A 14,596-nucleotide genomic window follows, 5' to 3' on the forward strand; every position below is an offset into this window, starting at 1 on the left:
TCTTTAAACCGTGGAGTACAAGTTAGAATATTTTGACAAGGATAAATGGTTTCTATCTCGCTAAAAACGTGGACCCAAATATTTCGAATATGCCTTTCGAGAGTATCCCGCTAAGCGTGTACAGCGGTTGAGGTGCTGTAGGCGCTAAAAAAAATGCATCTAATGAAAAATTACCACCTTCGAAACCAGCATTATTACAACATTACTTAAGAGCAAAGTGGCAAATAAATGAATGGATTCAAGCAAAAAACAATATTATTTCATCTCTTGATCCATTAACCCATGGTTGGACAATGGAAAATAATTGTTTCGATTTTAATTATTTTGAAGGCGAAACTAGTTTAGATATGTTACAAAAGTATTTCTGCTCATGTACCGGAAAATGTTCTACGAAAAATTGTAATTGTATTTCCTATAATTTAGAATGCTGCGCAGTATGTGCATGTACACCAGAGAATTGTAAAAATGTTAAAGACGACTCTATTGAAGACAATGAAATCAGCTTATTAGATGGAAATCCTGTTGCTGTTGACGAAAATTTTCAAATTATTGACAATGAAAACGATGTATAATTAATATTATATTTTAATTTTATTATATTTTTCAATGAAAATTAATTATATATTGCTTAATGTATTTCACTGTAATAAAACATTCAATAATATAGTCACCACGTGACTAGAAGAAGAAAAATTACATTATTATAGCATTGTAAAAAATTAATCGTAATTGTTTTAATTATAATATGTCCATATAAAAATAATTAGAAATATCTTTTTTTTAATAAATTGTACGTAATATTTGTATTGAATTAATTTTTTAAATTTAAACAAATATTTCTACGTGCCGCACGCCTGTATCGCCGCAACCGCTGTACACACGGTACACGCGGTAGACTGCTCGAAAGGCATATTCGAAATATTTGGGTCCACGTTTTTAGCAAGATAGAAAAAAATTATCCTTGTCAAAATATTCTAACTTGTACTCGACGGTTTAAAGATTATAAAGCTATTTGTAGAATTGCAATTCATTTAGTAGTTTTTTAGAAAAAAAATCCCAAAAATCACTAATTAAGGCGATTTTTCAACAAAAAAATGCAAATAACTCGAAAAGGAAGCATTTTTCGAAAAATTATCAAGACAGAAAAAGTGTTTATTTTGATGAGATACACCTAAAAAAATTGATTCCGAAGCAAATCGGTGAAATTGCTTTTTTGTATTAGTTATTTGTTAATAACAATTGCCGGCCCACTTACCGGAAAAAATACATTTCATCTTGGAAAAATATATAGAATCGAACAAAAAACGTTTGGTGCATTAGAAATGCAAAAAGAATTTTAGTCAGTATATTCTGTTTCTAAGCGTCTTTTGAGGGGTAAACCGCTCGCCTATAAAATACGAACCACGTCCAACTGCGCCGGGCATACATACATAATACAATCAATAGGGACAACGACTGTCTGTCCTATTCGACAGCGAACAACTCAGTGTGCTCGATTTAGTATTCGGATAACAGAAATGCAAAGAGATGATTCGGTTTGCTTTTGCTCTGAAGCATAAACAAGCATTGTTGCCAAGCATCTGTTATTTACATTTGACAGCCCTTCATGCATTAAACTTTGTTAACAAATTAATTCCAGGTCGTAGTTATTCAATAAAAAATGATATAAGTATGCAAAACTACACCACTACTGTTTATTGTAATGGATCTTCATCACTTCTGATTCTGATAAAATTTATAATATACAGTTTTGGTTAGAAACTACACATATTTTGTGAGGTTGGCAACACTGTGATAAACGACAATATTCAGTCTTCTGAACTTGGCCCGTTACAGTTTCCTTTTTGTCTGTTTAGTACTTTCCGAATGCACCACAGAGATGGCACAAAAGTTAAGCTAAATATTCAATTAATAATAAAATATAATTTATTACAATAATTATCATTTAATAATAAATTTAATTATCATATAAGCTAAATAAAATATTTAAAAATAAAATTTAAAACAACTAACATGCCGGATTATTATAAAGAAAAATTATAAACTTGGCAATGCAGTAACCGTTTACTTTCAGCAAAACTTTGAGCCTTTAATGATAGGTGGCAATGGTAGATATTATTAAAATTAGTTTAATATTTAAATTAAATACAAATAAACTGTTTAGAATATATTATTAGGTTGAAATAATATAATTATTATTAAATATTAATCTTTTATATAAAAGACTTTGTGTTTTAAATATTCTTTGAAATGTTATTATTTATAATGTCAAGCCACCATTTTGTGGGCGTATATAAATTGTAGTGTAGAGAGGAGTGAGAGAGAGAGAGAGAGAGAGAGAGAGACTGACGTCGCAAATGGACCTAGAATTGGACGATCTTCATGCGTTTCTGTTATCCTGATGCTAAGGTTTGTCCATAGAAGTTAAAATTCCCAATTGTTTGTACCAGTGATACATGGGGAAAACTATTGTTTAGACAGCCAGCTATTTTTGTTGCATTCGTTGTTTCTTCTTATTTCTGCTTTAACGTCGCTATAGCCTGGTAGTTATATATATGCATTAGTATTTAAACTTTGTCTCTTGCTGGATAATTTATCCATTCACCTCGAGTTTACATTTTACAGGTGTCTTTGATGTTGTCATACATTTTGTTTTAGTGGCTGATATCACCATGTTGAACCATTTGAATGTGAGGTTAAACGTCTGCCTGATCGGAATCCTTGTTGTTCGTCCTCTAGGGATACGAGACCATAAATCTTATTTGTCATAATATTTTTCGTAAATTTTAATGTTTATGCTAGGTAAGTTTTTTCCTCTCTAATTTGAGGGAAGTTGTTTATCTCCCTTTTTAAACATGAGTATGGTGCTAGTTCGCCATTCATTTGGTATCCTATGTTGGTAGAGGATTTTCTGAATCAATTGTGTCAGTTGTTGTATTATATTCTGTTCTCCATATTTGGACAGTTCAGTTGGAATTCCGTCCTCTCCGGGGCATTTTCTATTCTTTAATTTCTGGAGGACTGATTATATATGTCCTGCGGTTCGATTTCCTTGTTATCTTCTTATCTATTTTGAACCATCTCTTGCCGTCTTTACTACTATATTTGTTGTCATTCAGCTTGTATGGTCATTCGATTCTACTCTTCTATTTCTTACCCAGTCCTTGATGTTCTCCACCTTGCATCTATGTCGTATATCTGTACTTCTAGTTCTGTCCCATAGTGTTTTACCATCAATTTTTCTAAGTATTTTTATATCTGTCGTTTCTATCATTCTTTTTGTCCTGTCTGTGTCAGGGCGTATTTCTGCTGCCGCGTATGTCATTATTGGTCTGATAACTGTTTTGTAAATTCTGCCTTTCATTTCTTTCCCGATATTTTTATTTCTCCATATTGTTTCATTCAGGCAACATGCGGTTCTGTTTGCTGTATTCACTTGATCTTCCACTTCTTTTTTGAGGCTAGATAGTGTGATGTCTAAATATTTTATACTCCATCACTTGTTCTATTATGTAACCTTTCAGTTCAAACTTACATCTTAGTAAATTTGCTGTTTTAACCATGCATTTTGTCTTTTTTGGAGAAATTGACATATTCAATTTTTTGGCTGGTATATTTACATTGGTGCAGCATACGTTGTAAAGCATTAAATGGTGCAGCATCTTCACTTTGAGAAAGTATTGCGTCGTCTGAATGGCAGATTATTTTAAGTTGTTTTTCTCCCATTTTGTATCCGTTTTTAGTTCTTTTTTTATTATTTTAACCTTAATCAGGTTGAACAATAGAGAACTCAGGGAATCTCCCTCTCTTATCCCATTGCTAGCTTCAATAGGGTCAGTTAGTTCTTCTCCTACTTTTACTTTTATTGTGATGTTTTGGTAAATATTTTTGATCGTTTTGATTATTCCTAAAGGTATCTCTCTTGCGTATTATAAGTGGATAACGTCCTTTAATTTGACCTGGTCAAATAACTGGGAGGGAAAGCCGTATTACTTTCATTGAATTTATCTTAGAAATAATTAGCGAGTATGTCGGCAATTACTTGATGTCAGAGATAACTGTATTGTTGAAGATTAAGGGAGGACTCTTAAGGTTAGTTTTATTGCCTTGAATTTGTGATTTTTTTCCATAGGTGAGTAGGGTTTGCTTTGTGTGTTAGGGAGGAAGTGTAATTTTGCCATGAAGATCTTTTGTTTGGCTTAATAATCAATTTGGCTTTAAGTTGTTTGTGTATAAGATTTTTCTTGTTATATTTCGCTGATATATATTGAAAGTATTCTTGGATAAATAGATTGCGTTATCACAATTAGAGTTCCAGCAGGGTACTATTTTGTGAGTAGAGGAGATGGTTTTTTTTACCTATATGAGATGCGGCAGCAGTAAGTAAGCGTACGGTAAAAATATTTATAGTAATGCTAATATTCTCTGTAATAGCTAAGGAAGATAATAATATATCGGTTTTAGAAGTAAATTTTGACCCATATTTCAGGAACTTCTAGTACTGGTTTTGTTATTGTAGAAGCTGGTTTTAATAATAGAACAGTAGTTGCTATCACGTAGGTCATAAACAACATCCCAGGAGAGGGAAGGTACAATTTTGGGGTCACAAAGGCTAGGATCAATGGGTGAAAATGATCCTAAAGAGATATTATTCAGCGTGATGATTTTATTTAATAATTTTGACGCTTCAATAGTCAAAATTGGAACAATTGTCATTTTTATGTTGAGTAAACTTCTTGTTCTTGATGAAGGTCTTGTAGTAGTAAATATTTTTCCAAGATGTTCTACCTCTCAAGAGTTTAGTAACCACATGAAAGATCGAAAATAAATAAGCCACATTTTTTTTTAATTTATATATTGAGAAATATTTAATAATGGAATAATCATATTATTTTATACCTTCAAAAATACTTTTATAAAATTTAAACGGATACATATAAAACGAATACATTATACATTATAAACAAATTTAAAAATAAGTAAAATCAGATCATGTTCAATAAAACTGTGCTTCTGTATCCAAACTCTGACATTTTTGGGTTATAAATAACATCAAATATACAAAACAACCCAAAAATATCAATAATATTTGCTAGTTTCCGATCTTCATTATTAATTTTTGATCATCAATTCAGCAAAAATTTCTGGAAAAGTTTGTTTAGCAGAAAATGGTTGACTTCAATTAGTGCGGTCGTAAATATTATTAAATTTATCTGAGGTGGCCCATTGGACCGGTCTGGAGCGATAAGAAAACGAGGTAGACAGAGTTGGTCTTTTGGCAATTAACACTGACTAGATAGTACTCCTATAATAAAGCAAAGGATCCACAAAATTTACAATAATTAAGACGACAAAAACAAAAAAACGGATGTAAAATATATTGCTTTGCCTTATATATTCGAAATTAATGTTTTCAAATGAGTTTTAAAATAAATTAAATCTATTTGAATTGCTAAGATTATAGAAAAACAAACATTAATAATAATATGTGGTTCTGAAAAGAACCGTTTTTTTTTAATCGTAACATTTGTAGATTTGATGACAGTATCACTCCACACATAGTTCTGTTTCGCTATCGCTAATACGTCGAAAAGTTTATACCATGTAAGAAGAGCAACGCATACCTACATTAAGAGCTCTGAAGCAATGGCTCAATGCTGACGAAACCCAAATAAGCTGTAGCTTTACCAGTTATGAAAAATTTTGAAAAGTATGGGCTTTCGATATCGTATAATTGACAAAAGATAAGTAATTATGGAATCTCATAGATTACAAAAATGGCGTTATGAGTATATAACTTCGATAAGAAAATTCCGTTCTGAAAATTGTCCGATAATTTACCTCGACGAGACAAGGTTTGACACACATTCAACGCGACCTAACGGATTTGCCGATTTCTCCGGTAAATGTAAGACAAAAGCTCCGTCAAATAAAGGGAAAAGAATAACGATTTTGCATGCTGGATCAGAAAATGGTTGGGTTCCAACTGCCTTGTGGCTTTCTGCAAAGAATATTAAAGACTCCTGCGTCGACTACCATGAAGATACAACGGCAGAACTTTTTGAAAAATGGTTCAAAAATAATCTTATGCCAAACATTCCTCAAAATAGCGTGATAGTAATGGACAATGCAAGCTATCACAGTCGCCAACTAAGTAAGGCTCCAAACTCGAATAATACTAAATTGGAAATTCAAAATTACATAAAGACGAATGATATGTATTTTGAAGAATGTTACACCAAACAAGAGCTTTTAGAAGTTTTGAAGGCATTTTCTATAAAAAAAAGTATATGTTTGTGATACATTGGCAGAGGAAATGGGACATACAGTGCTGTGGTTTACGCCCTATTATTGTATGTTTAATCCCATAGAACATATGTGGCACGAATTGAAGTCTAACGTGAGGTCACAAAATATTTCTCCAACGTTAAATAGTACTGTTGTAGAGTTAATAAGAAAATGTGTCAATGATATTCTTCCAAGTGTCCTGTGGTCTGTGAACTGTGTTTGTCATTTGTCATCTTAGTTTTAGTTAATGTCATATGTAATTGTCATGTTATTTATTCAAACAAAAAAATGCTAATTTCTTGTATATTAAAACCTAGTTTATAAAGGTTTTGCATTTCATTACAATTTAATATACAAAGAAATATCAAATATGGATAAGCTACTACGACCAGACAGATTCGATGCAGATCCTAACTCTCCTAGATCGTCTCAAGAATGGATGCATTGGAAAGCTACCTTTGAAAACTTTATTTCCTCTATGATTGATGTTTCAGAAGAGGAGAAATTCAAACTACTGGTAAATTACGTGAGCAACAATATCTATGAACTCATCTCTGATTGTAGAAAGTATTCTGAAGCCAAAAGTATTCTCGAAGCAGCTTTTGTTAAACCCAAAAATGAAATTTTTGCCAGACATATCCTAATGACAAAAAAACAACAAACTGGTGAAAATATAGGTCAATACGTTCAACATCTTAAAGTGCTTTCCAAAGACTGTAATTTTCTAGCCGTTTCTGTAGACCAAAATAGAGAAGATTATATAAGAGACTCTTTTATTAATGGCATTCTTTCTAATGACATAAGACAACATTTACTAGAAAACAACACTATTACTCTGCAAGATGCCATAGTGAAAGCCCAGTCTCTGGAGTCAGCTTCAAAACACTCTGAGGCTTATACAACTCCTGTACAAATTATTAATGCAATTTCTTCCGAAACCAGAGAGCACACTAATTATACTTCTGCTGCTGTGAAAAGTTGGAAATGTTACTTTTGTGGATCAACTGAAAGGCATCCTCGTAGCCTATGCCCTGCTAAACACAAAGTTTGTAAGAAATGCTCGAAAGTTGGACATTTTTCCAAGGTATGTAGGCTTCAGATGCCCAATTCAGTATCAGTTGCTGTTTTAGCTACTACTACATCTAGTTCCAATGTTAGAAATCTTGCTGCTGCCTCTCAATGCTTATCTAAAAGTGTTACTGAGATAAAGTTGAATGGAAATACAACTGAAAGTTTAATAGACACAGGTAGTTCTGAGTCATATATCAGTAAGAATTATGCATTGTCTATAAACGTGAAAACATTTAGAAGTCATGCAAGCATAATAATGACTTCAACAGCACTCAGAACGACTATCTCAGGACACTGCTTTGTTAATTTAGAAATAAACGAACATTCCTATAAAAATGTCAAATTATCAATAATTCAAGATTTATGTGCTGATGAGTTATAGGTCATGACTTGCTTAAGCAACATTCTTCTCTAGAAATCACTTTTGCTGGCTCAAAAATGCCTTTAGTTATTGATCGTATAGATAACATTTGTAGTTTGGCATACTTAAATATAGAGCCACCCAAATTATTCTCCAATCTATCAAATGATTGCAAACCGAGGGCAACTAAATCAAGAAAATTTTCAACTGAAGATAGAAAATTCATATCTGACGAGATACAGTATCTGCTATTGAATGGAATCATAGAAGAAAGCAACTCTCCTTGGCCTGCACAAGTACTTATTATAAAAAGTGAAACACACAAAAAGCGAATGGTGGTAGATTATTCACAAACGATTAATAAATTTACTTACTTAGATGCCTATCCTCTCCCAGATGTTGAAGATATTGTTAGAAAAGTAGCAAGATATTCTGTCTTCAGTACTATTCATCTTAAAAATGCATACCATCAAATTCCAATCAAAAATGAAGAGAAAATATACACTGCTTTTGAAGCCAATGGCCAACTATACCAATTTTGCCGGATTCCTTTTGGGGTAACCAACGGAGTGGCTTGTTTTCAAAGGGTTATCGATGGTATTATTAAATCTGAACATTTAAAAGGTGTATATGCATATCTTGATGACATTACGGTTTGTGGATTAAATCATCAACAACATAATGAAAATCTTAATAAATTTATGGAAGTAGCGAAGAAATACAATCTAACAATAAATCAAAATAAAAGTTCTTATACACTAAATTCAATCAAACTTTTGGGTTATCAAATAGAAAATCAGACCTTAAAACCTGATCCTGAAAGACTTGAACCATTAAAGAAGTTACCCTTACCAAACGATTCACAATCACTAAAGAGAGCTGTCGGAATAATTGCACATTATTCCAAATTTATCCCAAAATTTTCAGAAAAGATACAAAAACTAGTCACATGCAATACTTTTCCTTTGACAGAACAAGCAGCTGAAGCTTTCCAAATTCTTAAATCTGAAATTATTTCTTCAGCCGTTACTACGATTGATGACAAGATTCCTTTTATCGTTGAATCTGATGCTTCAGATTTTTGTATTGTTGCTTCTTTTAGCCAAGGAGGAAGACATGTTGCTTTCTTTTCAAGAACCTTATCAAAAAGAGAAAGAAATCATTCATCAGTGGAAAAAGAGGCTTATGCAATAGTGGAAGCTCTTAGAAAATGGAGACATTTCTTGATAGGTAAACATTTTCGATTTATAACTGATCAAAAGTCTGTCTCTTTTATGTTCAATATGCGCCACACTAGTAAGATAAAAAATGAGAAGATTATCAGATGACGCCTTGAATTATCATGGTACAGTTTCGATATTCAGTACCGACCAGGAGTTGAGAATGTAGTGCCAGATACTTTCTCACGAGTGAGCTGTTCAATAAATCCTCGACCAAGTCTATTTGAACTACATCAATCCTTGTGTCATCCAGGAATCACCAGAATGGTCCATTGGATAAAGACACGTAACTTACCATATACTATTGATGAAGTCCGTGAAATGACCAATCACTGTCCTATCTGTGCAGAAATAAAACCAAAGTTTTTGAAAACTCAAGGGAGATTAATTAAAGCTACTTCGCCTTTTGAAAGATTGTCTCTGGATTTTAAAGGACCGCTTTCATCTAGATCTCATAACAAATATATCCTAATAATTGTTGACGAATATTCTCGATTCCCCTTTGTATATCCATGTCAAGATGTTTCAGCGAAAACTGTTGTGAAGTATCTTACAAACTTATTCTCTTTATTTGGAATGCCTAGTTATATCCATTCAGATCAAGGGGGGGCATTTATGTCTCAAGAAGTCAAAACATTTCTCCATTCACAAGGAATACCTACAAGCCGAACAACATCTTACAATCCTGAAGGCAATGGCCAGACAGAAAGATTTAATGGAATTATATGGAAAACTATTTCCCTTGCTTTAAAATCTAAACATTTAAAAACTGAACAGTGGGAAGAAGTAGTTGAGATAGCTCTTCATTCAATTCGTTCTCTTTTGTGTACATCTACAAACAGTACACCTCATGAGCGAATGTTTCATCATTCCAGAAAAGCTATAAATGGAGCTGCGCTTCCTTCATGGTTGATAACCCCCGGAAAAGTATTTATGAAAAAAAATGTGAGGCAGTCCAAATATGAACCCCTCGTTGAAGAAGTACAGCTAATTGAAGCAAATCTAAACTATGCTGTTGTTAGACGTGAAGATGGTAAAGAAACAACAGTAGCCTTAAGACAACTTGCACCACGAGGAGATGCATCTCTACTGGACTGTGTTAGTGGATCGGAATCTGCTGTTTCTAATGAACAGTTTATCAAAGATCCACCAAGCCCTAGATTGAGTATATGTGAGGAAAATCCAAATATTTCTCCTGTTAACGTTCTGGAAGATCAAGGTAATATTGAAAGTGTTTTAAAGGAAGAAAATAAAGACAGTCTTATTAGAAGAGGTACCAGGGAAAGAAACACTCCTGCTTACCTTAAAGACTTTCAAAAATAAAGCTGGGGTGAATGTCCTGTGGTCTGTGAACTGTGTTTGTCATTTGTCATCTTAGTTTTAGTTAATGTCATATGTAATTGTCATGTTATTCATTCAAACAAAATAATGCTAATTTCTTGTATATTAAAACCTAGTTTATAAAGGTTTTGCATTTCATTACACCAAGTAGTTGGAGAAATTCAGTCCGACACGTATTAAGTAAAGTAAAGAAAATTAATATGTTCATGTAGATCATAATATGAGGATGAGGATAGCGATAAGGAACAGAACTATGTGTGGAGTGATACTGTCATCAAATCTACAAATGTTACGATTAAAAAAAAACGGTTCTTTTCAGAACCACAAATTATTATTAATGTTTGTTTTTCTATAATCTTAGCAATTAAAATAGATTAAATTTATGTTAAAACTCATTTGAAAACATTAATTTCGGGTATATAAGGCAAAGCAATATATTTTACTTCCGTTTTTTGTTTTTGTCGTCTTAATTATTGTAAATTTTGTGGATCCTTTGCTTTATTATACGAGTACCGTCTAGTCAGTGTTAATTGTCAAAAGACCAACTCTGTCTACCTCATTTGCTTATCGCTCCGGACCGGTCTTAACAATGGGCCAAGTCAGATAAATTTAACAATATTTACGACCGCACTAATTGAAGTCAACCATTTTCTGCTAAACAAACTTTACAAATAACTTAGTCGCACCAATCATTTTTTAAAGTGATTTTTTATAAATCTTAGTTACACAACCTTGAGGAAGACATCTGAAGTGGATTATTAACAAATTAAATATTGGATGAAAATTTTTTTTCTGTGATTAAGCAGAAGAGATGATCAGGTATGACTCGATAATTCGATCAGTATACATTTTTAGTAAAATAGAAAAGAATTATGAATTTTGACGAATAATGCGTTAAAGAGGTTCTGAAACTGATTTCATAGTAGTATAATATTTCCATGGTCCCCGTTCTTCTCGCTATGTGGCCGAAGTAATTTAGGTGTACTTGGTTTACTTTTTTTAATAGCCTGTCTTTTATATGAAGCTCTTCCAGAATTGACAGGTTGATTCTATGTTCTATCCAGGACACGCGTAGAATTCTTCTATATACCATATTTCGAAGGATTTAATCTTACTCCTATCGATATTTTGAGAGTTCATGTTTCAGCTGTGTATGTAGAAATGGGAAAAATAAGGGCATTGCGGTTCGGGCCATTGCTAGTTTACGCTTGATTTCTAAAGAGCAATCGCCATTGTTGGTTATCACGGAGCCCCAGATGGTATACAAATCTGTCTACAATTTCGAATTTCGTCACTTTTTTTGTATTTCTCGTGTTGATCTGAAGTCCAAATTCTTCGCTTAGCCATTCGGTGATGTTAATCATTTCGACTTCATTCGCTGCTAGTATAAGTGTGTCATCTGCGTATCGCATGTTACTAATTTTTCTGCATCCTATAGTGATTCCTCTATTTCACTTGTCTAGTCCTTTTCTCATTATATATACAGAATATATGTTGCAAACTAATGGTGTAGTATGCAGCTCTGTCTATATCCTTTCTTTGTTTTGAACGCATCTAAATATATTCCGTGTATTTTAATTTTGGCTGAGTTTTTATCATACAGATTTGTTAACTAGGTGGTTAGATAATCCCATATTTTCCAATAATCTTTAAAGGGGATCCCATTTTACTGATTCGAAAGCCTTTGTGTAATCTATGAAACACAGCAATATTGGTATGTTGTGTTCTCTTGCTTTTTGTACTATCTGTCTGGTGTTCAGTATCTGCTCCCTCGTACCAATCCGTATTTTTCTTCGGCTACCTCTGGAAGTAAAAAGTTCTTTAGCTGTTCATTGATTATATGTAGCAGGATTTTGCTTGCATGAGGAATAAGGGCAATAGTTCTGCAATTCCTGCATATGGTTAGTGATCCATTTTTATGGATAGGGCCGTTCACTGATTCATATCATGTTGCACATATCCAGTATTACATCTATGCTAATCTCGCCCATTGGATTTAGAGTCTTCGCTGGTATGCCATCGATCCTTGGAGATTTTTTGTTTGTTAGTTGGTTGAGAGCCTTCTCTACTGTTGTTCGTAAGATTATTAGTTTTACCTCTGTGATTGCATGTTTTTTATGTTCTAAGACTGGTGCATCTTTTGAAGTGTCTTTGTATAATTTTTTTTTAAACGGTTTTTACTTCTCCATTATAGTCTTGAATGCGTTGCAGTTGCGGTTTGAACTGTCGAGCCAAAACTTTTTTTAAATGGTTCATGACTTTCATGGCGGTTTGCACGTTGCTCTAGTAGTTCTTGACACATGTTATTTATATGGTTGCTTTTATCTCTGGTGCACATACATTTTATTTTCCTGATCAATTCCGCTATTTCTTGAGTGTTGCTTAGTGTTTTTGTGGTATGTTATAGCATAACTCTTCTTTTTTCTACCAAGTCAAGGTTTTCCCTGACATCCAATGTTTGTTTTTTTGGGGTTTTACGCGGTGTGCATTCTTTTTATGCTGAATGTATTCAGGTTTTTATTCCATTCCACGTTTTATTTATGTCTCCCAATATTTGTGGTTTTTCTTTGTTTTTCAGTTTTATCTAAAATTCTTCTGTACTATTTATTCTTAGCTGTTTTGTCTGATGTATTTTTCTAGTTGTGTATAGTTTAACCCTGCAGTTCATTTTTAGCAGCTTATGATCTAATCCACAGTATAATCCAGGCATAGCTTTTACATTTAATACTGAAGTTTTCCATCTTTTTATTGGCAAATTGCCAATACGATTGGGAGAAATGCATTCGTATTACTTGTGAGTTGGTATGGCGACCACACAGCACAGATAACAACCCCGTAAAGGTACTGGTGCTTTTCGAGGAAGTACAGCTCAAAAAGAATACCTCTTAACAATAAATAGCAACAGTTGCACATAAATGGCTTGCTGTTGGATCAGTCCTTTTTTCTTGTAGTTTTACTTCTAAGTTCTCTCGAACCTCTGCAACCCTCGATTGTACGTCTTATGTTCAGCTGAAGGCTTCTGCATTGGTTTTCTCTACGAAAATGTCCTAGGTAAGAAATCTTTCTTATTTAAATAGTTTTACTAACTCACAAACGGCATTTACTCTATTTATGACAGCTTCGTTGGTTTGCATCGCCGTCCAGGGCATTAGGAGCATTTAGGCGATTGATCGTATCAGTCTCCAGAGGCCAGGTTACAGTGTCATGGAACAACACTCACAAAATATAACATTTGATCATTCTTTGACGTAATTTTAGGTTTAAGCAGTGGTCCAAGAAGAATGATGACATTTTTAGAAACTTTGTGCGAACTGCTTCAATTCTACCCTTGATCTTTTTACTTTGGTCTAGTTGGTGTGTAATGTAGCATCTCACATATTTAAAGTGAATAACTCTCTCAATGTTTTGTTGATCTATCTGTAGGGAAGCATTGTGGTGAGGTAGGTGACTGAATATAATAATTTTTTTCTTAGAAACATTCATTTTCAGACCTATTTCTCTTCATGTGGTATTTACGCAATCCATCAACCCTTGAAGGCCCTGGAGACTATCGCACAAGATGACAGTGTAGTCAGTGTATCTAAGATTATTAATCAGTTGACCATTGATTTTCACTCCAAAATCTTTATCTTGTAAAGCCTGTTTAAAAATTATATTCGAGTAAATATTGAATAACAGCAAGGAGAGAATGCATCCATTTTTGAGGCCTCTTTGAATGTAACATTCGTCTATTAATCTCCCATCGGCTCAAACCACAGCTTTCTGCTTTTAATATAAGTTTTTTATGATACGTATATCTGTACGAAAGAGCCAAAGCCTTTATAATTTAAGCTAAAAAGTGCCTCACAGGTACCCAGAGCATACCTTTTACCCGCTGTTTCTTCGGAATTGCTATAAAAACAGAGTTCAGCCATTCTTTAGGTATTTCATCAGTATTATACAAATAGAGCTTACTTAAAGCACTGATGTGGTCTTCTATAATCATTTTTAAGAGTCGGTCTTAAATACATACAATTCCAGTGGTGTCAAGTACTGCTGATAAGGCAGTGCCTTATCAGCAGTACTTTTTAATCTAACTTTGGAAGCCATTGTTAAAAAACTAGATATCGCTGGCTGTATAAATACAAGATCTTCTCAAATATGCGCATTTGCTAGTTATATTGCCACTATAAGCCAAAACAAAAAGATGCTAGGGAATCATATCAACGAATATACTTCCAGCCTTCCCTACCTGAGCTTAATAGTAAATGACAGCAGAAATTGGCACTACAGCAGCTCATAAAAGAAATATGGACACAGAAATCCCACTCCAGCG

At 33.4% G+C, this 14,596-nt stretch overlaps 1 protein-coding gene across 1 annotated transcript; it reads left to right on the forward strand.

Annotated features, from left to right (window-relative positions):
* Window positions 1-6,658: 6,658 nt before the first annotated feature.
* LOC140451775 (uncharacterized) lies at window positions 6,659-7,741 on the forward strand. Its single transcript, XM_072545628.1, has one exon. The coding sequence runs from the start codon at window positions 6,659-6,661 to the stop codon at window positions 7,739-7,741; it is 1,083 nt and encodes a 360-aa protein (XP_072401729.1).
* The last annotated feature ends 6,855 nt before the right edge of the window (window positions 7,742-14,596 follow it).

The sequence above is a fragment of the Diabrotica undecimpunctata genome, chromosome 10, assembly GCF_040954645.1.
Source record: "Diabrotica undecimpunctata isolate CICGRU chromosome 10, icDiaUnde3, whole genome shotgun sequence".
Lineage (NCBI taxonomy): Eukaryota > Metazoa > Arthropoda > Insecta > Coleoptera > Chrysomelidae > Diabrotica > Diabrotica undecimpunctata.

What these genes read in the sequence shown, in the direction of transcription:
- LOC140451775 (XM_072545628.1), top strand. Translation starts at nt 6,659, where the DNA reads ATGGATAAGCTACTACGACCAGACAGATTCGATGCAGATCCTAACTCT.